Source organism: Sinocyclocheilus rhinocerous, unplaced genomic scaffold (assembly GCF_001515625.1).
Source record: "Sinocyclocheilus rhinocerous isolate Xijiao unplaced genomic scaffold, SAMN03320098_v1.1 scaffold241, whole genome shotgun sequence".
Lineage (NCBI taxonomy): Eukaryota > Metazoa > Chordata > Actinopteri > Cypriniformes > Cyprinidae > Sinocyclocheilus > Sinocyclocheilus rhinocerous.
Genome location: NW_015659312.1, coordinates 2,889,685 through 2,915,893, shown reverse-complemented (window position 1 = coordinate 2,915,893; position 26,209 = coordinate 2,889,685). Strand labels below are relative to the sequence as shown.

Here is a 26,209-nt window from a genome sequence, read left to right as displayed (position 1 = left end):
AACTAATCGTTGCCTGGGTTGCGTACGTATGTGTGGGGCGAAGCTATCAAAATAGGGGCAAGACCCTTTTGGGGTAGGGTCGTGTTTGTTTTGGTGATTTCAAATATAAACATTGGCTACCAGAAATCCCTTACTCTGCCTTTAATGCTTAAAAGCTATTTTGTGTGTTATCTTGTTAGACTATTTATGTTTTTATTGTTACTATTAATATAGTTTAAATACTAACATTTTTAAATGTGGATTTATTTAAAAAAAGAAAATTCAATTTAAGAAATAAAAAAAACGTATTTGGGTCAAAGTAGAAGTTTATTTACAGAATGAACAATTTCAGTTTTCTACAAGTCAAATAGCCAGAAATGCTGTCATTCTGTGATTTGTATGCCTTCTTCACTGATTGAATTACACTGCAGAATTGAAGGGCATTTCATAGAACCTGACCTTTGACCTGCACAAGACATTCTCTAGGAGAAAAGTCAAAAACATGAAATATCACATGGAAAGATTTTTTTTACACATTTTAGTTGATTCTTGGATAATAGGGAATAAATATAACACATTACATTTACATTTTTTATTGGTTTAATCCATATGAAATATGACAACATGCTGTATATTCATGTCTCAAAGTACTGTGTACTTCAGTACTTTGTACTAAAGATATACAACAAAGTATATATTTAAAATTCCAAGAAAACACCTTTTGTGTTCCCTTTAAATACTAGGGGGCCAACACATAGAAAAAAATCTAAATTTAGGTCAAATATCTATAGCATTTAAATATAAAATATTTAATATATCTGCCAGGCCACATAGTGAATAAGTTACTGTTAAAACTGTCAGAAGATGCAAATCTTGAACATGAAATTTTAATAATAATAAAAAGTGTGTTTTAAAATGCACAACGACTTTACAAAATAAAGGGGTTTGTGTGTTGAGGGTCATGGATGTCAGTTTGCCTGGGTTGTGTTCCGAATAATGTTATTCGGACTCTAGATCATTGCTTTAGTCTCTTCAGGAGCTGCTGCACTCTGCTGACCATTCTTCTTGATTCGGTAGAAAATAATGATCAGGAACAGAACTGGAAGGGGGAAAAAAAAAACTTTTTCTCAGTTTGCTTCTTTTTACTCTTAAATATTAAGAGAGCAAAATGAAACATATCAGTCTTACTGAGGAAGCCGAATATTCCTGCCAGGATGCCGATGGTGCCGCTCATGCCCAGCTTCCAGCTGTGAGCTCCTGGCTCGATGTAACAGTAGCCCAATTTAGTGCAGTTACATATACGCACTAAGAAAAAGAAAGAGATAAATCTCCGATTAGATGTCATACCACGTTATAGTGCAAGTCTATGAGCGAGTTGAATGTTATATAAGAAATAAAGAGAAGAAAAAATAGTTTACCATCAAACTTTTGAGTGATACCCATCCCAGCGTTGTCTTTGATGTTGATGGGAACAGTGGCGTTCAGATCACTTGAGGGCTTCTTCTTCAAAATCAGCTGCACCGAGGTTCCTGCAGATACACAAACAGGTTTACATAGTTACAACAGTAAATAAATTAAATACAACAGTCACACTGTATGTAAGCCTGCTTTTTTTTAAGACTACAGTGGCTAAACTGAAGATCTGCTCACCATCCAGAGGTTTGATCTCAAAGTTTGGTGACTTGCGGTTAATGGAGAAGGTGAAAGGCTCTCCGTAGGGGTCGGCGTCCTTATCTACTGCAGTGAGTGTCAAGGGGGTCATATCCTGGATGCAGATGAAGCCCTGTGTCTTCTGCAGTTTAGGGTAGTTGTCATTCACATCCAGCAGATGAATAGTCACCTTCATCTTAGCCTCCTGCTTATCTCCCTCTGCAAGGAACAGAAATAGATTGTAATATTTACCAAATGACACTCACCTGGAGTGAGTCAATGCATTGGAGCTCTGTTGATTTCTCACCTGTCTCATAAGCAATAATTGTGAGAGAGATCTGCTCCACCGTCTCTCTGTCCAGAGCAGCTTTAGTCTTCAGCTCTCCAGAGTCAGCATCCAGCTCTAACCAATTATGTTCATCTCCTTCCATCTTAAACCTGACAAACAGAACATTTACATCCAGGAACTGCATAAAAGGCATTTAAAAATGTTAATTAGTATGAAAAAGAAGTTTCAAAGTTTACTGGCTTCCAGAGAGCTATTTTAAATAACATACAGTGGAGTCAAAAAGTCTTAGAACACTTTGAAAAAAATCGGATTTGTTGTTCCATTTAAACCTAAGTACATAAATAAACTAAATATACCCCCAAAATTAAGGATTTTGAAAAATTGACGTAAAAAGAAAAAGGTACGATTCTGCACTATTGCTAGGTCACTAATGAAATATTTTCAAATTTTACACAAACTTTGGAATCCTTGCCGCTTGAGTGCTGCTGTCGCTAAAAACATTCTAAAATTTATATGTAAATGTTTCAGTTCAGCTTTTACTTGAATAGTTTCACTTAAATAGTTATGCAAGTCATATGGAATTTGTATTGAATTATAAAAATGTAAAATAGTATCTTCAGTTGTGCTCTCTGACATTTGTACCCCATTGTATATCAAAGCACCAATAAACCTGACAACAATTATATAAAGTAAAAAAGACCATGACATTCCTTTAAGAAAAGGAAATACGTGCAATACGTGTTCTATTTCTTTTATAAGTTTCAACAACTGCTGGAACAAAGCTCTCTCTCTCTCTTCAATAAAGTTGAGAAGTAACATTATCAAAGCACTGCAATCAAACAATCTCATCTCATATATGATCTGATTAAATAGGAGACACAATGTAAAGCATTACTTGATAGTCTTTCCCTCTGGATCCTTGGCTTCAGCTGTCATGATAATGGTTCCAACCGTGATGTTTTCTGGAACATTGACATTAAGAGTGTCCGCTTCAAACTCTGGAAGCTCGTCCACGTCCACCAGCTGAATGACAACAAATGTGGTGGCATTTTCATTATACTCCACTCCTTCGATCAGGGGCTCGGGATTACGGGCATCAATCTGAAGGTTGAAGACGTTCTGGAGCTCGTAATCCAGTGGCTGAAGATCGAGAATATATAAAAAAAAAAATAAAGAAATATAAAGAGTACAAAAAGCATAAAACAGAAATGTAGACAGTTTTTGCATTTCAACGTGTTCCTCATGAGTAAAGTCGTGTTACCCGAGCGATGTAGACTCTGCCCTCTCCAGTGGCTTCATTAACCTCAATGGCAAAGAGGTTATGTGGGTCTCCAGCAGTGATGTGATACTCCACTTTAGAGCTTCCTGTTCCTGGGTCATCTGCATCTGTGGCTTTGATGGTGAGCAAAGTGGTTCCCACTTCAGCCAGTTCAGGAACACTGTGGGTCCCATACTGCAACAAGGTGATTGTGAATCAGAGCAGAGATTTAGTATTCAATAATCTACTGGGAGAAAGAATGTAATTTATTTAAGTAGTAAAATAAAATATATATACATCTTTTTTCTCGAAGACAGGGATCTCATTATTGATGTCGATGACCTTGATAATTGCTTTACATTCCGTGGTATGAACTACAAACAAGTTCAAAAGTTAAGATGCACATTCTACATACATTTTCAGTTGTGTGTGTGTGTGTGTGTTCTACCTCCGTCAGTCACACTAAAGGTCAGCACATACTGAGGCACTTCTTTCCTTTGGAAGTATTTGTTTGCCACTTTGATTTCGCCATTGTCTTGGTTGATGGTGAACATTTTTCCAAATGGCTTGGGAGGTGTCTGGCTCAGGAGTGTGTAGTCTAAAAATGAGTTCAGTGTGCCTTCCTCATCACTATCATGAGCAGGCAGAACACCAATTGGATTACCTAAACATGCATATAATTAAAAATGTCAAGATCAAAAATGAAGGAAAATGGCAAAAAGAGTTAATAAATAAATGTTAAAAAAAACTTAAATGTCAAGAAAGTGGGATCCAAAATTCTGAGATCACACTGAAAATCCTGGTTTCAAAATCTATTTCAAATCTGGAAGGAATTTTAAGATTTTTTATTTTAAACAAACATTATTAAATAAAATGAATGAATATTTGAGATTCGGTTGTCTTTCTAGGTATGTGTGACATTGATCATGTAAACACTTTTTGAAAAGGACAACACTGATACCATATTTTGTTAATTGTTTGACTTTCACTGAAATGTTTCTGCATATATATATATATATATATATATAAATTCTTTAAAAAATACATCAGAGAATTACTACATAGCAGCCTTTTCACCAGTGGTCTCAGACTTTTGGACCTCTCGGTATGCATTTGGTCAGTTTGTGCTATCACCTGCTTTGAACTGATGTAATGTGTGTGTGTGTGTGGTCCAGGTGTGGGAATCAAATGTTGGGGACATTTGGTCCCCACAACAAGGATAATAAAACCCTGATTTTTCCTTCTTTTTTTTTTTACCATGTGGGAACATTATTTTGGTCCCCACGAGGAAAAAAGCTGATAAATTATACAAAATGCAGAAGGTTTTCTGTGAGGGTTAGGTTCATAATTTGGGTTAGGGTATAGAATATACAGTTTATACAGTATAAAAATTATGATCTCTACGGAAAGTCCCTTTAAAATATGAAAACCCAACTGTGTGGGTATGTATGTTTATAAAGTGTCTCACATTATTACCTATGGGCTCATTCTCTTGCACCTCAAACACAGCTTCATCACACACAGGAGAGTTATCATTCTCATCCTCCACTCGCACATGAATCTCCATGGGTTTTTCCAGCTCAACACCCTGTTCATCTTCTGCCATGACCACCAATGTGTACTAAAACAAACACACACACACACACACACACACACACACGTCAGGCTTAATATGCAACACTCAGTTTTATACAATAAGTAATAAGGAGTGAAATATGTAGCAGTCATGTGGTCTACAGACTAGTTTTGATCATTTTTCTCTTTCAGTTCAGTTTCTCATGCATTCCTATTTACCATATTTTTCTCTTCTCTATCCAGAGGAGCGGTAACATAGATTTCTCCATTTTGATTGATGGTGAAGGGGAAGGAAAGTCTTTCTTTCTGTACCAGCCTGTACAATGCAGTGGGATCATTGGCACGCACCTATGACAAATAAATAAATAAAATAATGCAATTAATTATTTAAAATTATATGAATAAAAATAAAAGTATAGACACTGCTTACCATAACATAACATTATTGTTTTTAGATCCAGACTTACTGTGGTAAGATACATAGGGTATTCCTCTTCCAAATTTTCTCTGATGGTGATTGGTCCAGGGCTGACCCAGAGGTTTTGAATGATAGCTATGTTGACCCGTGTCGTGCTGCTCAGAGCGTTTGGAGCTCCACCTCCTAAATCCTCTGCACGAACAATCAGCGCATAGTCTGGATCTTGAAGAAGATTCACTTCTCGTCTTTCTGCTCATACCAAAATAATCACTCATTAATTATTACTTATTATGAAATAATGATTAATGAAACACTGATTCATGTTTCTCAATGCTCATAGATTGATTTTTCTGCTCTAGAGTCATTTTGAAACTTTTTCTTTGGTGGAGGAAATATAGACAACGTAAGTTATTAATTTTAAAGTTATTAATATTAAACTATTGTTTATTGAATAGTTTATCACACTCGCAGTTGTGCTCTAACTCGGAATCAGTTGAACCAATTGCTTTCCAAATGATTCAGACTCAGATCTCTTGAAAAACCACAGGCCGTCATCACCAAACATGTATAATTACATACCAAATTGCAACTGTTTTCATGAAATTGTAGTATAATAAATGAACTACTGATTTAAAATAAAGAAGTGTTTTGAAAGCACCCTTCATTATTGATCTGAGTATCAGCACAGCTGTGATTCTCCCATAATAAAATAATGCCACTTCAGGAGTATTTCATGTCGATTTATTTACTTATTTGACCAGTCACTGTGATGCTTTAGGTTGTGAGCTTCAGTCAATAAAATATTATTCCACAGCATGATACAAATTAATGAAGTGAGAGGCCTGCGCATTTCTGTTGGTCACATGATGTTCATTGATTTGGGCTGGTAATGTGGATGCTGAATGGTGAAGTAATCTGGGTTAAATCCAGCCTGATTTCTGAGACTACAGTAATCTGCACTGATGAGGGCTGAACTGCTTGATCACAGTTAATGACTGTGTTCTTATTTACAGCACGTGGCACGTTCCACACACCAGAGTGAATGTAATCAGAGAAGTGGTCATTCATAGACATTAACACACCAGGTTAATCTGAGTGTGTATGTGAGAGCACTGTAATCAGAACTGTTCATTTCAGTCTTATTCTGAATAACATGTTCTGTTCTCCCGCATGCTCTCGTTCGCTCAAATGGAGGAGAGAGACCCAGATACTCAGGAAAAAAAGTAAAAAAATTTTATCCCATGGCTGAAACAAGCTTCCATATAACATTGATCAACCAACTGTATTGGTTTAAATTTGCAAATACCCAAGAGACATCTAGTTAGATCCTGAAAATGTACCTGTATAATCACAGGTCTATTTATTTAGTGAAAGCTCTCCTAAGGGACATCTAGTGGTTAGATCTTGAAAATGTATAGTCACAGGTGTATCTATTTAACCATTTCTCATTCTTTATTGTCTAACACCCTAATGCAGGCCTGCTTGGGCTGATACGCGTTGGTGTTTTTTAATATGTAGCCCTGTCTTATAATTAAAGGCTTTTTACTTTGCTTGCTATGTGAGTGCCTGGATGTGGATTTTTCTGTTTTTTGCAATGGGATCCACTTTTTGTTTTTGTATTGAAGTTTGTTGTTTGTTTTTACCTTTAAATATCAATTTCAAAATCATTCTGATGGCACCCTGACTTCTAATAATTTGAATGGCTTTTGTTTTTCTCCTACTCTTCCCCCCAAATGTCAATTCTGGGATTGCGTAAATTTGGTGCACGGGTACGAAAATCTGTGAAAAGGGTGGATTGCTTTATGGCAGCAACAAATACGCATGTCCAACTATCCTCTGTAATTATGACAGTTATATATTTACAAAGTCCACTCACTTAACTGTAATGTGGCAAAAATAAACAAAACTGCATTCAGTTGCTTTAAATAACATGATCACTGTGTGCGTTTCTGTATGTTCTCACCAGCACGTTCGATGCATGTGTAAAAGGGGTTGTTCTCCAGAGGTATGTTGTTCCTTGGGATACAGTAGTCCTCAAACTTCTTTTTCAGGACTTCAGGACTGCCATGGACCTCCCCGCGGCTGTACCTTACGGTGGGCCTGGCCCTTAGAAATTCTGCTCCTGCAAAGCAACAGAAAGACACACTTTCATCTTCTCTCAAAGACAAATACTGGTTTGGCACTCAACAAAAAACATAATCATAATTAACTTGTACAATAACAACATATGGACGCTTGGGGTTTTTTTCGGAGTATTTTTGTTCTAAATGTGTTGACGTACCTTCCTCTGTTATAAAGATCTCTGCATTGTCCGGGTTAATGCCAAAGTAAAAAACTTTTCCAGGATTGGGGATTTGGTTCACAATGCTGAATCTCAGTTGGGCATTTAATGTGTTGGGATCATCTGCGTCGGTAGCAAACGCCTGCATGAATGGAACTCCTGCACGCACACAAGATGAAAAGTACAATTAATAGTGTGTTCATTGTTTAATTTGAACAGTTTAGAGAATCACCAAGTTTTAGCATCCATTGATAATGTGTTTCTCACCTGCAGGTGAATGCTCTCTAACACGGCCACTGTACTGATTCTCACTAAAGACAGGGGGATTGTTGTTGACATCAACAACTTGCAACACAACTGAATAAGGCCCATCAAGGGTTTCACCATCTGCTGAACGTGCTTCAATCTGAAGAAAAACACACATTTAGAATAGTTTGTTCTGGAATTTATATTTACATGTCATCATACTGTTTGCAACGTTATATGTCTCGCCGTGTGACATGTTATACTTCATATTTTGAAATTAATATTATATATTTTTGATTTATATCATTTATATAATACAGTGATTAAAAAGGTGAAACATATGTAGTGACCAGGACTTGAAATATAGACTTTCCATATACATATATTTAACGTAAAACCATGTTGCTAAATATAATCCACGGTCATGTTGTACATCAACAGTGTGCTTTGTGCATGCTAGAAAAGAACAATGTAGGGATTTTGTTTCATTTTGAAGACCCAGGTGTTTGCATATTATGTGTGATATTTCATAATACAATAATAACTTACATCTAGATGGTGGTTTTTCTCAGGACTCCATTCCAGAGGATGCTCCAGGAATAGCCAGCCGTCTGAAGAGACACTGATCTTTCCTTCAGTCTCTCCGCTTACATGGTATGATGAAACAACTTCCACTGCAGATGTAAACTGAACAAAGAAAATTTCTAGAATATTTTCAATCAATACATTCAAAAATATTACTGATAATAGACACCGGAGATGTTCTAATAAAAAAATCAGCGTCATGTCTGTCTTCATAACTAACCCATCTGTCAAAACTAACCCTTAAAACACAAAAACGGAGCCTAGGGTACCTGGTAAATGGCATAGGGCACAGGTGTAGCCTCTGGCACATCTAAAACTAGATGTCCTAATGGCCCCATTTTGTCCTCCAGACCAAGCCCATGAGCCTGAGAGAGAGAGAAAGGAGAATTATGAAGCCATATGAAAAATAACACCCTAAGTTGCAGAATTTAAAATGACTTATTGCAAAATCACCATTATAGATAAGCATATTGCCAACTGCTACAATATATTGTCTGTTATAAATCTAGTCAGTCATGAACAACATTAGTGGCCAATATTCTTTCTGAGAATGAGATTTCGCTGCATACTAATAAAACACCTTACATTTGACCACACTTCTTAATAAATAACTAAATAAAGTTAATAATTAAATTACTAAACTATTGTCTTACTGCAATATAAACAGTCATTTATTTAATATCAAATCAATAATCCATTAAACCTATCTGTGCTTTGAAGGTTGCTGAATATTTGCCCATTTTGTGGATTATTTATGTAGAACAAATCATTTAACTTTCCGAAAGAATTCAGACTATGTCTGTGTGTCAGGTCTTTGACTGATTAATGGAGTGTGGGCAGAGAAATGGACTTCAGCACAGTTACTCATTTATGGACTGAATAAAAGATCGTAAGGACACTACAAGGTCACAGAGTTTTAAAATCCTACTCGCACAAACACTTACAATGCTGATGAGAAGGGTCAAGTGTAGCAAATGTGCACCTCTCATGGTCCCTGACAACAAAACCTGATGGAAAAGAAATGTCAACATGTGAAACACTGCCTTTAATTAAGTTACTGCAAAAGCAATTGTAATTTACAGCAGTGACATTTATTTGCCAAATAACTTTATTCGATGACTATTCCCTGACATGATGGCCCCTGCTGTGCAAACTGAGCAATATTAGAGCATAAAGTGGAGCCACATGGTGTGACAAAAGCCTAATTACAAGCTGCCCAGTCAGGAAATAGACCCATCTGCTTCTTTAATGTTAAACTTCAGTCAATGATTATTAGCAAAACGTACTATTCAACCAGTCCTGAGTAATATTTTAAAACATTACAAATATTTCAGCAATATAAAAGATGCTTTCCTATGTGTGTGTGTACAGGAATTTCCCGTTTTATTTCTCCCTCTATTCTCAAACTAATTTGTGTATATTTTGTCAGTCCTTCTCATATGCATAAAAATAATGCATGTGTGGCATTTGATGGTGACATCATGACTCTCGTCATGTGGCGCAGTGCGTGTGTAATTTTTTTTTTACATGAATCGCAACCCATAAAAAGGTTATTTAAAGGTCACTTGGCATTCGAGCGTGGACTTGGCATCTCTTGTGGCAGACAGCGCTGACTCAGTGTGCATGTGTGTTTTTGTGTGTCACTGCTGTAGTTTATCAGATTTTACAATGTCTGTACTGACAGTCATATAACAAAACCGGGACTTTTTAAACAAATTAAATAATTATGTAAATCTGGATCCACACATCTGAGAAGAGGAATGGGCCAAAATATGTATAAAATGTAATACAAAATATATATTAAATAATAGTGACAGTTTTGTACCTTTTTTCTCTGAGAGTGTAGCAACTGTTATACATTCAGCGCAGTGGCATAACTGTAGTGTACTATCTGTACACTGTAGTCATATAACAAAACCGGGACTTTTTAAACAAATTAAATAATTATGTACATCTGGATCCACACATCTGAGAAGAGGAATGGGCCAAAATATGTATAAAATGTAATACAAAATATATATGAAATAATAGTGACAGTTTTGTACCTTTTTTCTCTGAGAGTGTAGCAACTGTTATACATTCAGCTGACTGACTGACTGAAACAGTATAGCAATTTTTCAGGGTCATTTCAGGATTTAGATCATCAATAAAATATTAATTCATTCTCAAACGCAGTGGCATAACTGTAGTGTACTATCTGTCGCTGTGTTCTATGTTTACTTTTGTATTTTGGTATATGCTTAAATTTTGTACAGCACTTTGGCCAACAGCTGTTGTTTTTAAATGTGCTCTATAAATAAAATTGACTGACTGACTGAAACAGTATAGCAATTTTTCAGGGTCATTTCAGGATTTAGATCATCAATAAAATATCAATTCATTCTCAAATTAAACATTAGCTTTGTCATTTGAAGATTTTGCTTTGTAAAAGCCAAATAAGTATTGGTTTCTCAGTTTAACATGTCTTTAGTCACATCATTCAGTTAAGTCAACATGGGGCGATTATTAAACACTTGGTAAATGAAAGTAAGTTGCAGATCACATATCAATAAAGGAAGTTGTATACAGGTGTAACTCCATGCTTCAGCCCTCAATAAACATATTTATCTAGATAAACAATAAACAGATTGTTTATTTGATCACACACATAATGTGTGTGAAGAGATAAAGATCTCTAGATAAATCTGATTGTGTTGGTGGCAGTCTGAGTCCAAGAGTATATTAAGCTGTGTCGGCAGTTTTACTGAAATATTGTTTTGAAATAAGCTGTAAGGTTTAGTGCTTTAGTGATACTGGATTTTTATTTCAGTTATATCTGTTGGATCTATTGTGAAAGACAGACACGCCTTGAGACAGATGTGACACAAGGTGACATTGAAGTTAATGTGACCTCTGATAAGCTACTTTAGTTCTTCTCTTTAAAACTCTTGATCGACACAATATAGATCAATTGGTTGATATTATGTGTGTCAACATATTTAACGAATCAGGACATTCTGGTGCACAAGCTGAAATCAATACTCATGTTCTATGTTATAAATATCAGCTCAACCAGTTGTAAAAATGAGACTAATTTAAATGTGACCATTTTCATTAATAAGTTTTTGACTTTTTAAACTAAAAGTGATTTAAATCAAAACTTGGATATTCAAACAAGATATAAAAATGCAATGACAGTCCATTAACATTAGGCTAGATGGCTTTAAAAGTTTCTAATATCAAGGTATGGGAGAACAAAAGGCCCAGGCTTGTGACCTCTGATGACATTCTGACAGTACAAGATCAAAAAAATATCATAGATACATTTGTTCCTCTAGCAAATATGCTCATAAATAAGTTTGCACCTACGATGCTACAGCAAGTTTCGATACCTTTAAATGCCCTTTCGCATAAGCCGGTCAACACCCTTCTGAAAGCTCTGAGCAAAATCAAACAAGATCATAACCTATCGTAGGCCTCGAAAGCAACATTTCAATGCAAATGACATATCGGTAACTAACAACATACACTTTCAAAATCAGCTTAAACTCAAAGAGAACAACTAAGAAGAAGTAAAAGAAAGGATAACAGACACAGACCTGTCAGCAGAGCTCCTCTCCTCAAAAGACTGAGCATTTCAGTCTTGAAGTGCTTCCTGCTTAAGTCAAAGTTTAACTCTGCTTTATTGAGCCTAATCATTATCTACTGATTCACTGCTCAGGGGAGTGGACTGTAAATTTAAGGTATCTTATGATATCGTTTGGCAAATATAGTATACTGGATTGGTGGATGTGTTAATATTAAGCATTTAATTAAAAGTGCAAACAACAAACATGCATCAAAAATCCTCCTTTGTAATCAGGGGCCTTACGTCAATAATTTCTATGCAAGATGATAAGGAAAAAAGGGACAAAGCAGAATTCTGAAGAGAAGCTTGGACAAAAAGAGAAAATATATCGGAAAACAAGCTGTGTGACAGATGAAAATCACTGTACATTCATAGAGAGCGTAAAGATCACCTTCACACTGCTGTGTGCTCACGATCTTGAGTAATATAGGCCTGCAATCTTTGACCCTTGATCTTTTGACAGACTCTGGCTTGGTTGTGCTCCATGTTTCTCAGTTTCGTCTGATACTGAAAATGAATACATTTGCAAGAACTTCTGAGGTATTCAACAGTGACACCTAAAAATAAACTTTATTTACTTATCCTCATGTTGTTTTGTTCCAAACCTGCAGTGCTTTCTTTCTTCTGTGGAACACAAGAGAAGATATTTTGCAAATGTCTAAGTGTTTTTTTTATATATATATATTTATTTATCTATACCACGAATGTCAGTGAAGTCCTTTGTTTGTTTTGGACCCCATTAACGTTCATTCTATTGACAAAAACAGCTGAAACATTTTTAAACTATTATCTTTTGTGTTCCACAGAAAAAAAAGACTTGAAGAAAGAATGATTTGAAACATTCTGATCAATTATTGATGGCACACTTTTTCTCAGCAATACTTACATAAAATAAGTTAAAGCAAAAATGGGTATAGATACTGTAAAATACTGTAAAATATTAACTTCTGAAAAATCTATTGTAATCACTTCCTGTAAAAGTGACCCCTTCAATGTAAATATCGAAGGTTAAAGGCACCTTGAGTGGTAGTTACTCAAGCAGTTCCCATGGTTTTCCATTGACTAATTATTATGCAGCCGTATCAGCATAATGGAGAGAAAAGGGTAAAGGTTATGATTATGAATGACGATACTTAGTGCAGGCATTAGTACTGAAACAGAGAAGCCTGTTGCTGCAGATATGAACTATTATACTGCAGCTGACCACATTTTCAGTACCATTACAACTCTGTTGGTGTAATTGGAAGTTTGCAGTAATGTTTCATTGAGTCACCAGCTGCCTCATGCATAGTGGATCTGACAGGAAATGGCCTCAAAATGAGCAATACCTGACAATCTGACAAACTCCCATGTGTGCCCATTTACAGCAAATATTCATAAACAAACAGGCAACACAGCTGCCTAAATAGCTTCAGTCTTACACAGTTTTAACACATACACATTCATAATCATTCATTATCATTCACACAGCAGTGATCACACATCAGTTGAATGTGTCATTCATTTGTCCTTCTCACATCTGAAAGGAAAGTAGGAGGAGTGTTTCTGAATAACAGGAACAATTATTACACACATATATTCACCAGCAGGACTGAGGCTGTAATAAAAAGATGCTTTTATATACATACGTTATCTGTGAAATATCTTTATATATAAAATACATAATACATAAACATTAATATATTAATTATAATGAGATATACATTTTGTAACACTTTACAATAAAGACCCATTAGATAACGTTAGTTAATGCATTGACTAAAAATGAGCAATATATTTGTTACAGTATTAATCTTTGTTAACATTAAAAATGTGTATATGTAATCCATTGTTAGTTCGTTCACTGGATGTTGAAATTAACATTAACTAGGATAAATAAAGCTTTAGAACTATGTTTCATTGAATGTAACTATGTGAAAATATCATTTTAAAGTGTTAAGTGTTACCATAAATCTTATAAAAACAACCTTACTTGATTAGTGACCCAGAAACAGGAAATCTTTTGTTTCAATCTTTTACTTTTTATGGTTTCTTTGTGTTAAATTTGTCAAAATCTTTAAAAGTAAATAATTTCCAATATTAATTAAGATATTAAATCCCACTTTCAGTGTATATTCAGACTTTTGGACCCTAGTGTATGCTTAATTGTAAATTGGTTGAAACACCTGATTGACACCTGATTAAAATGATCATTTGTGCATAATGGACATTTGTGCAAAGCATGTACAGCATCTGTATATAAAACTATTATCCCATAATAAAATGCCTCCATATGCACACCACAGGAACAGCTGGTGTATGTTTTAATCAAGGTTAAAGCATTTCTGTTATATGATATGAGAGACCCCAGCTGAAAACATAATAATATAGATGCTTTTCGGCTTTTCTGGATGTGTGCACTTTCAAAAGGACAAAACATTTCAGATTTATCATTAAAAAAAAACTGCATTTTATTTCTTTTGAATGCTATATGCTCAAACTGAGCAAAAGCTGGACAAAACGTTTTCACACACACACAAGGTACGACAAAGAGGTTCCACGATTCAAAAGCAAATCCATCAGGAAAATCATAAAAAAGTAAAAGGATCACTTTTAATTTGTTGGGGTTCCCACAAAAACATGTTTGTATTTCATGGCTTTTGAAATGTTTGGAGGACGATGGGTAACACTAGAGCGTTCTGTCCTTCACAGAGGGAGCGAGAAGCCTGTAATCGATGCTCTTCTACAGCACAGTCTAATATAGACATCCATGGCTTTCTTAAAAATCACAAAATGGGAACAAAACAAACATTTGAACAGATACTTTCCAAAAATGTTTGAACCCAAACTTCATATAATACAATTGAAACTTTCAGAGCCATTCAAAGTCTACACTACACACTCATCAGGTCATGACATGATTTAGACTTGAGTTTAAAGGCTGCTTGCTTGTTCTTCTTAGCAACAATTCTGTCAATGAAACGCTTTGCTTTCTTTGGGAGACTCTCTCGGCGCTTTTGAAGAGAACAACGCCTGGTGAGGTTCTCTGTGCTGTCTCTTCGTAGACGGAGCTGGCGGATGATGCCCTCAAACAGCGGCCAGACGTTGTGTTGCATTGCTGCTGACGTCTCAATGAACTTACAGTCAAAGACAGCAGCAGACGAACGACCCTCTGAAAAATGAAAAATAAAATAATAAACGAAAATTCTCAGTGATCTAAGGTATAAACAAAGAGTAGGCTACTTTATTGATCCCATAAGGGGGTTTGCAGATTATGAAGATTAAATAGCAATTGTAATGCTACTAATAGAAGTAACTTTAGGATAAGGAGTAGAGAAGCACTAAAGAGTTTTACTATTTAAATTCAGAATCACTTACCACTAATGGATACTTCTCTGCAGCGAACCAGGTCACATTTATTGCCGACGAGGATGATAGGAGTGCGGTCGGCTTCACACTGACGTCGAAGCTGAATACGAAGATCAGATGCGCGAAGGAAGCTTGAACGATCTGTTATGGCATAAACTATAATGAAAGCGTCTCCTGTCTGCAAACAATGCTCCTGCGTCCAGCTGCCCTCATCCTGATGGAAACAGAAATCAGAATGTCTTACAACCTCCAATCATCAAAGTATATTAATATAATCAAAGTATATTAATATAAATTGCTGATAAGCTAAAGATGTTACCTGTGAATCCCACATGTCGAGTAGGGTAACGGTGGCCCTCTCACCGTCTACTGTTATTGTCTGCTCAAATACTTCACCTGAGATCATTAAAAGGGACAAAGAGTTGAAACAAAGTTATGAATAGTGGCCATGGCAAAAATGTACAAAATTACATTCACTGAGTACACACATTATAGCCTATATTGACAATAAAAACATCTTTATTTTAAGTTTTCTGTGCAATATTCTTGTGGCGCCCCTAACATAAAGGCCAGCGTTCCGTCAGATGCGACATTGAAGCAAAGCGCTCCTGCGTCCTTCTGTTGCTATGGTTACCTCATCAGGCGAACGCGATTTGTTAGCGAGCGTCTGTGTTCGAACATATGCGCCCTAACAAACTTCTATAGCCTAACTATAATAAATGCTCATTCATGTATTCATCAAATTATTTCGCATAATATTAAATTAATATGTTAAGTTCGCACTACAGCAGTCCATAAAAACAAAAAAAAACAAAAAAAACATTTCCCTAAATCTGTTTTTCTCTCTTTCCCATGTAGGCTACCCCAGTTTGCAAGCTCCTGGCCTAGGTTTCTAAACGTTCATTCATCCATTCATTCATAAATAAATAAATAAATAAATAGTACAAAGTAGCTTAAACATTTAGCCTATATTACATGAAAAGAATGTGTAGCCTACACTCAAACCCACACTCAACCTTTTTTTAAGATTTAGCCTACGCACTTTCATTAATATAATAGTAGGCTACATTTCCATAAAATTGAACCGAATAATCTTTACGTAGCCTATTTTAATTGAATAATTGATTAAGAATTGTTCAGTTATTCAATTAAATTCAATTACGCAAGGATTTTTCATTAAATTTACTGTTAATTAAATTTTTTGTGTACTTTTATGACCCTAACCTGTTGTTTTGACTTTCTACATAATTCTACACAAGTGACCTTTACATGGCTCCAACTTGTGCGTTTCTGAAATGTTGAACTGCACGATTATGATTATGCTGAGTTTATGAATACTTAGCCTAAATATAACCGCTACAAACAGGCGTATACCCAAATCACAATCGGAAACAAGAACGTCACTGGAAAGCCAAGTGATTTCTTGATAGTTGATGTGTCTGTGAACAGTTTGAGTAAAAAGCGAAAATGAAAAGTCCTGTTAATTGTCCACATACCTCCATATAACTCGCATTCGCTGCCCATGCTGTCCGATGCTCCAGCGAATATACTAGCGAGCGCGGACTTCCCGACGCCGTTGTCTCCAAGCAGGACAACAGTGAATGGTCCAAGCGAAGCTGGAGTCGCAGACTCGGTGGAGAGAGCGGAGTCTGAAGAGGCGCACGAGCAGGAACTGGATCTGGACATACCGATGTCGGGACGCGCGAAACCATCGCTCAGCAGCTGCCCTCCGTCCGTCCCGCAGATGCTTCGCCGGTGCAGGTGATGCTGAACGCGAATACTGTGGCGCCGCATGCTCGCAAGTAGGGTCATTTGTGCAATTCCACGATAAACACTCGGTTAAACGACGGTTGTTTCTGTGAATGTGACTGAACAAAGAATTAACGGACTAAATCGGACGCTCCAAATTGTGCTCCAATAGTAGATCCAGTCCCAACCAGTAGAAACCTGCTCAACAAGGTCTAATTGCTCTTGGCTTCTTTGTTTTCAAATAAGCACACCTGACTGAGGATTGGTGCTGTGTGCCCTGGTAATCCTGTATGTCTATATTTTGCGCAGTAATGTGCTTTGAGCTCTCAGTGCAGTTCATGGTTATATTAAGGTCTCAGTATCAGTGAGGATTTCCTTGACGTCATTTCTCTCTCCCAATGAGCTGCAGCGGGTCTTTCCTTACCCTGGGCTTGTCTAGAGCAGTGGTTCCCAAACTTGTCCTGGAGGCCCCCCTGCCCTGCACCTTTTGTATGTCTCCCTTATGTAACATAATATTTATTAGTGATTCCACTCATCAGCTGGTTAGTAGAGACTGCAAGAACTAAATTGTGTGTGTCTGATTAGGGAGAGGGGGCTCAAAATGAGCATGATGAGAAAAAAGTAAAATAAAACATTGTAGATTGTAAATGTTGTCTTGGGGAGCAATTTCTACCAGATCTAACCCTTAAATTTCATTTTATCAACTAATGTAAGTTAAGTTAATATTTTTGGGTTGAATAAAGCCAAATAAATGAGATGTTACCACATAAGAAATTGTACATATTCAATGAAGAAAAATACTTAAAGGGACTACTAAATTGAAAACACTTTCATCATCTTCATGACATGCTGGTTTTGTCTCATACCTAAAGGCTACAACACACACCAGTTTTTGTTCCATGCTGAGTTATACAATCGAATCCTCTCATTATAACATAAAAGTACACAATGTAAATAATATTGATTGCGCAGTGTATAGAGAGATTAATTTGTAATAACAGAACTTTGAGAGATCGAAATGAGCAAAGAGTGACAGCTTTGCGAGTATTCGAATCCATTCAAAATGCAGAACTTTTGTTTTTCGGCCACACACACGTTGCAAAGTTTCGGGAATGACATTCGCATATTTATGCGGGATTCAATCTCGACATAGCAGTGATTGAGATAGTGATAGCAATGGATTGGACAAAATATGTGTGCATTAAGACTATATAGAGCACCCTCACTAATTTCAGAAACACCCTCAGTGATTTATTTCTGGAACCAGGCGCTTTTATTGTATAACTGTATACAAAAACAAAATACAAATGCACTAAATAAAATTATCTAATAAATGCATATTTACAATAAGCACTTAACTAAAATAAGTATTAAATAATAAAATAAATAAATAGAGAAGGCTGACTACAATCAGCTTGCTTCCATTTAGTGGGATATGCCTGCTCTTTATCTTAATTAAAAAAAGCCCATCTGGTCATCAATGATGCAAGGACAAAGTTGAGTGTGTGCACACAATATCTGAGCGAGAGCAGAGCCAAAGGGGTGCAAGATCTTCTTATACTTGGGGTTCGTTGGCATCAAAAGTTTGAAAGCCTCTGATCCCTAGCTAACAAAAATATGTTCTGAGAATGTTTTGCTAACATTCCCACTAAGTTATAACAACATTATTTCTGAATGTTCCCAAAAATTAAGGGAACATTCCATATTATCATTGCGCACAATATAACTTCAAAAATTTCGCTGAACATTCTGAAGCAAGTGGTTACATTTAAAAAAAAAAAACATTAGACAAACATCCAACTAAAACATTTTCAGGAAAAAAACATTTCATGAACAATTGAAGATTATTAAATTACATTATAACTTTGACAAATGTTCAGTTAATGTTACTGGAATAACATTTGTTTATAACTTTGAGAGAATCTAACCAGAACGTTAGCCAAAGTTCTGAGAAATATTCCGTTAGCCGGGTCTGTATGTCTGAAAAGCTGCACAGACCAACTGGATAAAGTAAACTGTGAGTGACATTATGCAACCTTGATTAGTGTGTTGGTTGGCATAGTAAACCAGTTAAGGCCAGGTTAAAGCAGGACACCTAGGCAGGACAGTAGATCCTTAAAGTGGCCCTTTTCAGGACAACTAATCACATTTGGTATAGACACAGACAAACAAAATAAGACATTCTCAGTTGTTAGTTTTCTGGTCTGGTTCAGCAAATAATATACTAAAAATGTATTTTAAATCAAGTTCTGCTAGACTCATACTGCAGAAAGCAAATCACAATTTGAAACTCTGTAACCAATAACATCATAAGATCAAGACTTGCATGCAAACACCAATCCAAAGGAGATCAATGTGACCAAAACTGAATTAAATTAAGACTAAATTCTCATCAGTCTTTTAAATTCTACATGCCATGCAAACAAATCAAGGGTTCAGACAGCATACAACACCAAAGATGCTCATGCTCTCTATTTCACACATGGACACGTACCAAGATACAGATTACATTCACTCTGCTGCTCAAAGAGGGACAAATGACAGATTATAATGTGTTATTAATGTAATTGCTGGATTATGATGACTGTTTCTATATTCAGAATTGATATAAATGAAGGGAAAATCACAGCAGAGTGCTTGGATTACCTCCTTCATTCATTCACTTCTCTAAGAGCGGATCAGAAATAGGCCATCAGAGATCAGAGAGGGTCAGAGACATAAATGGTGCTTTACAGACTGATGCACCACCAACATAAAACTAAAAGCAACACGGTATTTTAGGTTGTGATAGCTGAAAAAGCAAATCAGTCTGGAACTTTTTCAAAAGAAAAATGAAAATTTGAGACGTATGTTTTCGCAAAATCTGTGACTCACACGTTATATCACAGCAGAATGATCCATCAGTATCACTGCTCCATTTCAACCCTGAAACACTGTCAATAAAACAGCAACGCCAGCGAACGTGCACTCAGGTTTGTTTCATTAATGAGTCACGGAACTGACAAATTCATTTCCCGATGGTGACTGTTGTGCCTCACTGCTTTCGTGATCACTCTGTTATTTCTGATTCCTGTAGTCAGTGTTTCTGTTACTAATGGTGACAATGGACAGATTGAGCTAGAAAATGCATTAAATGAACCATCTGTGCAACCAATGTAATCCTGCGCAGCGTCATGTTAAACAATTCTCCTACTGAGATGGAACAATCCTGGTTTTGGATACATTCATATAAACCATCCATTGTATAAATTAGGATGATAATGGGGGGGAAACAATGCAATAAACAAGATGATGGAGGTCAACCCACTATTTAATCAACTGATTCATTAGCAATGTAAAGACTGTTTCCATAATCGCCAAAGAACAAAGTAAACTAATGATTAAAAATTAACAAACATCATTATATTTAGGATAAATTGACGTGGAATAAGTTTCTCAGACAGGATTAAACTAGAAACAGGATTTGACTATCTAAAAAAAAAAGCCTAATGTGAAAATATGTTTGTCTGACAGATGCCCTGGTGCCTTTTTTTCCTGCTTCTATTAATGTTTCTGATTGCGCTATTAATCTATTTCTGTGTACTGCTCTGATTCATTCTGACAGAAGGAGCAGATATTTAAATCAGCGGGTTCCCTAAATGGACACAAACACATTAGCTTGCGTACACAACCAAAATATAATAACAACATAAAAAGATTTATTAAAAGATTTTAGTGTTTAATAAATAATTTTAATGTTCAATCATACATCAGATATTTACAAACAACATGAGGGCAGTGGGTTTGTATATAAATGTCTCGGGAAGAGGAAGAGTTTAGACTGTGGTTTGGGATTTGGAAGTGGTGCTTTGAAAGGCATATGTGATGTGGTTACGGGCATGATTTAGGTAAATATCATCGTATGACTGAACATCTCCAGAGAAATGCCTCCAGTGCATGAGCTCGGACATGCTGACTCGTTGTGGAAATGATACCGTGCCGTCGGCATGGCGACCCAGCTGACATGCCCTTCCAGTCTCCTCCTTTATCTCCTTCACAAAACCTGGAAATGTTTATATAAAAATGGTTACTTTTTTGTTTTATTTTGAAAGAAGATAAAAAAAGATAAGTAAAAAAAAAAACCTGTAAAAAACATATAATTGTGAAATATTATTACAATTTAAAATAACTGGTTTATTTTTTTTTATATATATATATTTAAAATGTAATTTATTCCAGTAATAGCAAAGCTAAATCTTCAGTTGAAAACAGGTGCTTAATATTTCTGTGGAGACTGTGATACATTTTCTCAGGATTCTTTGATGAATGCAAAGTTCAAGAGAACAGCATTTATTTGAAATTGAATTGTAACATTATAAATGTCTTCACTGGCACTTTTGATCAATTTAATACATCCTTGCTGAATGAAAGTGTTTATTTAAAAACGACCCCAAACCTTAGAACAGTAGTGTACATATATATATATATATACATACCCATCTACTATATCTAAAATATACAATGATTGCAATTAATTATTCTGTATATGTTTTAACATTATAAAATTTTGAATTGATTGACAGCCCTAATGGTAAGAGAATCGTCTAGTTCAGGGGTAGGCAACGTCGGTCCTGGAGTGCCGATGTCCTGCAGAGTTTAGCTCCAACCCTGAAAAAAACCTCCCCTGCCTGTAGCCCTAGTAATTCTGAAGACCTTGATTAGCTTGTTCAGGTGTGTTTGATTAGGGTTCGAGCTAAACTCTACAGGACAACGGCACTCCAGGACCGACGTTGCCTACCCCTGATCTAGTTCCTTCTTTATTTAATTTGCTTGTATTTATTTACCTGGTGTATTTCCATCTCCAGTGCATTGGCAGGCTAGTAGGTTGTGTGTGAGGCAGGTGGTATTTGGGTCAAAACTGAAAGGTCCCGTAGCTCCTCAGCAGAAAAGCTAATATGCTCAGCTTTCTTGGACAGGTCCACCACTGTCCCAGAAAGGCCCTGTTTACTCACCTGCCTCTGATAAATCTTCTCTTCTATTGAACCTACAAGACACACGTGCACATTATTGCAGACCTAAACTCATGTGCAAACTCTGTAAACAAATGCTTTTTCCAACCATGATTCATCAATCTGAAAGCCTTCCAAGAATAAGAGTGTTTCATCATGTGATACGTGTCATAACATAGAGCCTATTGGTAGAAAAGAAAGCCAGTCTGTTTGTGTGGGCTATGATTGATGAAAGGCTGTGAGATGTTTCAGGTCAAGTACTTCTTTTAATTGCACAGTCATAACAAACAGCTAAATTTAGCCATTGACAGACAGGCTGATTATACTTATTTTATGGGTAATTTACAAATGTTTTGGTTACCTGTTGTAAGAAATCTGTAGATGTGAACGGTTTTCTTCTGTCCATCTCGCCACACTCGTGCCATGGCCTGACAGATGTGTATCAATAATTGTTTAGATAATTGGAGACTTATAAAACAAGTGTTATCACTCAAAGCCTTTAGAGATCATTCGTCATGGCAGCAAAACAAAATGAAGGTGCCACATGTAAGCAGAGCATTCAGACAGATAAATACCAGAGTGAGAATGGCAAGATTTACAACAGAGGTTTTTTGTATTTACTGCCATCTAGTGGTCTGCATTAAAGGTGCACCTAAGACAAGTGCAGGTGTTTTGAGTTGATTAGCTGATTAGCATGTCACCATATTCTAATTTGTTGAGATAGTAAATTGGTGGGTTTTTGTTAAATGCCAAAATCATCACAATTAAAAGAACCAAAGACTTAAACTACTTCAGTCTGTGTGCATTGAATTTATTTAATACACAAGTTTCACAATTTCAGTTGAATTACTGAAATAAATGAACTTTTCCGCGACATTCTAATTTATTGAGATGCACCTGTATGTGTGTAGTAGAGTGTAGTCTAACTGCAATGTGTTTCTAACTGATCTCAAAATACACTGAGCTGCATGATGTTTGTGTGTGTGTGTGTGTGTGTGTGTGTGTGTGTAATACTGTATTATATATGTTTTATTGTTGCTTTGCAGTGCTACATGGTTAACTGTAACGTTGTGGAAGTCCACTGACCTGTATGTCATTGGCAGGGTTCCAGTCTATATCATATAAAACAAGATGGGAGGCGCCAATAAGATTTAGTCCCACTCCTCCAGCCTTGGAGCTGAGTAGCAACAGGAAGTTGGACGAGTGTGGGCTGTTGAAGAAATCAACAATTCGTTGTCGCTGGGCTACAGGTGTCTGTCCATCAAGCCGACACCATTTATAGCCTATATTATCACAGACATCCTGCAGTAAGTCAAGAGTTTGTGTGTAGTTGGACACCAAAACAACCCTAGAGAGAGACAACAATGGACATGAGTCTCACACTACATATGTCAATAAAATGGACACATGGATTTAGTCCCAACAATGTTTGCATGTTGTTGGTGATGACAAACAGGGTTTTATATAATAAAATATAATAGTTAAGATGTAATTTTGTGGGGGGGTTTTTGTAAAGTGCTTGAGCACTCAAAATGCATTATATACCAAAAATACTATAATTTATTATTTTATCCATTTCAATCTTTTTCACATTTTTTCTGACTATATTGTATGTTCTTGATTGTATATTGCTAGATAGATTAATAGAGTGTTTTCTTAACTTCAAAACTTTTACATAATGTAAACTTTGTAGTAGTAGCAGTAACCCAGTTGAATTGGTAATGTGACCTCAACTTGGCGACACCCATGTAAAATAATACAACTTTTACAAGGCCACTGATGTGACCTAAGTGTTCATGTTGAGTATACATCATTTAAACATTTATTGATCAGATTTGTCAATAGTTCTAATCATTGGCGTAAGTTTGTCTTAAAAAGTGGTGGGGACAGGACGGGGGAGGTTACATCTGGTTTAAACAATAAAAAATAAAAAATATTATCTACTAATTATTAGCTAAACTTGATGCAAAAATAAATATAGCATTCAAGCTCTTTTATGTAACAGCACATGCATTGCACGCTGATTCCCTTTACAGGATGTGCTGAAAAAAGTAGAAGCAGGAAATATGTATGTATAAGTTAATTTGTAGGGAACATCATTAGACTTCAGAGTTCGTTCTCACTCATTTGTGCGCATTTTACGGTCATTGCATTCAGGACTGAATTAATCTACAGTCGAGTAGCCGCACTACACCAGCAGCACATGTGCGGCAGCAGTACAGTGGATGTCGAAAGGGTAAGGCAGTGTATGCATGTTTCTAAGCCATCTTCTGAATCAAGTGCGCATCACTGATCATTATTCAGATAAAAAATATTTTCTTTGTGCTCAGACTCTGATTTCTGCAGTATAACACAATTTAGGGAAACATTTTCACAACCAAGCTCCTCACTGCAGGCCTGGTTTTACAAGAGGTGCTAGAAGGGTGCTAAGCATCCTCAGTTGAAGCTGTAATTAGAACATACTGGCGAAACAGATTTGGCAAACGAGCAGTGCGCATTTGTGTTTGCGCTCTGGAAAGCGTCAAATGTTTCTATTTATAACGCATTTTTGCAGCGTTGAGTAATGTAGCCAATCACAGACATGTCTGTTGATTTCATGAATGCAATGGTCAATCAGAGGCGTTAAAATTATAATCCGTCAATTTATGCCCCACTGTCATTAACACATACAGTATGTCTATTTCAAAAGCAGAGCATCCATATTTTAATTTATAGGCAGCGTTAAATGTATAGATTTTTTAAGCTTCTTGATAATTATATCATATAATTTGTGTGCTTAACTTAAATCATGAGAGTGGTATATTTAATCTAAACGTGTAAATATAAAGAATTCTATTTAATTCATCACTATTACACAGTGAAAGAGTGTGTGCGGCGCTGCGCACATATAATTACGTTGTTTACTGTTTAAAATCCTGATATGTGTTTACAAGGTTTATAGATCAGGCCTGTCTGACTGTCTGACCTGATCTGACTGTTACATATGAATAAATTAAATTATGAAGAATGACTGAAGACGGATTGGAGATGCTTTTACTTTGCGTTATAAGCCTTCCGCATGCTATATTTTTTCAACGGCTTTCAAAAAGTGGTGGGGACAGAATCAACTTTGGCAAAAAGTGGTGGGCACATGTGCCACCCGTCCCATCCGCAAGTTACGCCTATGGTTCTAATAATTCCTTGATGTGTAAACCTTTAAAATGAGATGCTGTCTGTAAAGAAGTGGTGGACCTGTCTGTGCGATTGATGTTCTGTATTGCCGACAGCAGGTCTGTTAGCACTAGAAGTTTTCCAGAGTCTGCAGTGCTGAAGGCACCTGTAGAGTATCCCTCAGGAAAGAGTTCCATAATTCCACCCTCATACATCTCATCTGACTTTTCCTGAAGCAAATACCACAAAGAATAATTAAAAAGCAGCAATAATAAGACACAGAACATGGCAGGGCAAAATACCAGCACCTTTTGTACCTGTAAAGTTTTGTAGAGCAGTGCAGGGTGGTTGCAGAGTTTCTTGAGGGCATTGATGCATGCGAGGTGTGGGCTGTGTGTGTAAGTGTGTGTGCTGGCACCAGAGAGGCAGGCTCTGATGGGCCGTGTGGCCAGGAGGACTCCAAACAAACGTAGCTGCAGTTCAGTGGGTTTGCAGAATACGGTCCACTCTATCCGCTCTGATAAATACTGATTAATGATCTCCTGAGTGCGCCGTAACGTAAACACACCTGTTAGACGAAACAGCTCAGCGGCACACTCCTCTCCAATGCACCGCTCTTCCTGAAACACACAGTTGTGATCATTGCCACTCCAGCTGATGGATACAGACAGACAGACACAGTCAGGGGGAAATTTTCTGAAGAGATTTTTTATTTATTTATTAATATCGAATGATCAGTATTGGATATTTAATTGCAAATGCTAATTTCCTTTATTTTTACATTTGCATTACCTTTGCCACAACCTAACACTTAAAAACAATAATAATTTGTTAACTGCATATGTTAAAAAAAAGTTGTAATGTTGTAATGTAATATTAAGCAAGTATTTAAAATGAATATCTATTTTCATACGGAACATTATGATGTTGTGATGCCTAAATTCAATGATACAATTTAAAATGAATGTCTACATATTTGTAGGGGGTCGTCATGTAACAGCAGCCCTCTACGGACACCTTGGCAATTGAATCGCCATTGGCTAGTAAATGTTTTTGTTTACTCGCCAGAATGATTAAAAAAAATAA

At 36.3% G+C, this 26,209-nt stretch overlaps 2 protein-coding genes and 1 pseudogene across 2 annotated transcripts; all 3 read right to left on the bottom strand.

Moving 5' to 3' along the window:
* Positions 1-295: 295 nt before the first annotated feature.
* LOC107723411 (cadherin-17-like) lies at positions 296-11,894 on the bottom strand. The gene is made up of 19 exons (XM_016532002.1): positions 11,860-11,894; positions 9,226-9,288; positions 8,551-8,646; positions 8,246-8,383; positions 7,718-7,856; positions 7,451-7,609; positions 7,133-7,291; positions 5,219-5,418; positions 4,971-5,099; positions 4,653-4,797; positions 3,625-3,840; positions 3,474-3,550; positions 3,180-3,371; positions 2,814-3,058; positions 1,937-2,067; positions 1,630-1,848; positions 1,398-1,508; positions 1,168-1,284; positions 296-1,078 (listed from the first exon to the last, which is right to left on the bottom strand). Exons 2-19 carry the CDS (start codon positions 9,268-9,270, stop codon positions 990-992), a joined length of 2,607 nt encoding a protein of 868 aa, XP_016387488.1. The 5' UTR covers positions 9,271-9,288; positions 11,860-11,894; the 3' UTR covers positions 296-989.
* Positions 11,895-14,458: 2,564 nt separating this feature from the next.
* On the bottom strand, positions 14,459-17,467 carry LOC107723394 (GTP-binding protein GEM-like). Its single transcript, XM_016531975.1, has 4 exons — positions 16,733-17,467; positions 15,556-15,632; positions 15,246-15,450; positions 14,459-15,039 (listed from the first exon to the last, which is right to left on the bottom strand). The coding sequence occupies exons 1-4, from the start codon at positions 17,046-17,048 to the stop codon at positions 14,762-14,764; spliced, it is 876 nt and encodes a 291-aa protein (XP_016387461.1). The 5' UTR covers positions 17,049-17,467; the 3' UTR covers positions 14,459-14,761.
* A 3,295-nt stretch (positions 17,468-20,762) lies between these two features.
* Positions 20,763-26,209, bottom strand: part of LOC107723455 (DNA repair and recombination protein RAD54B-like) — a 20,871-nt pseudogene continuing 15,424 nt past the window's right edge.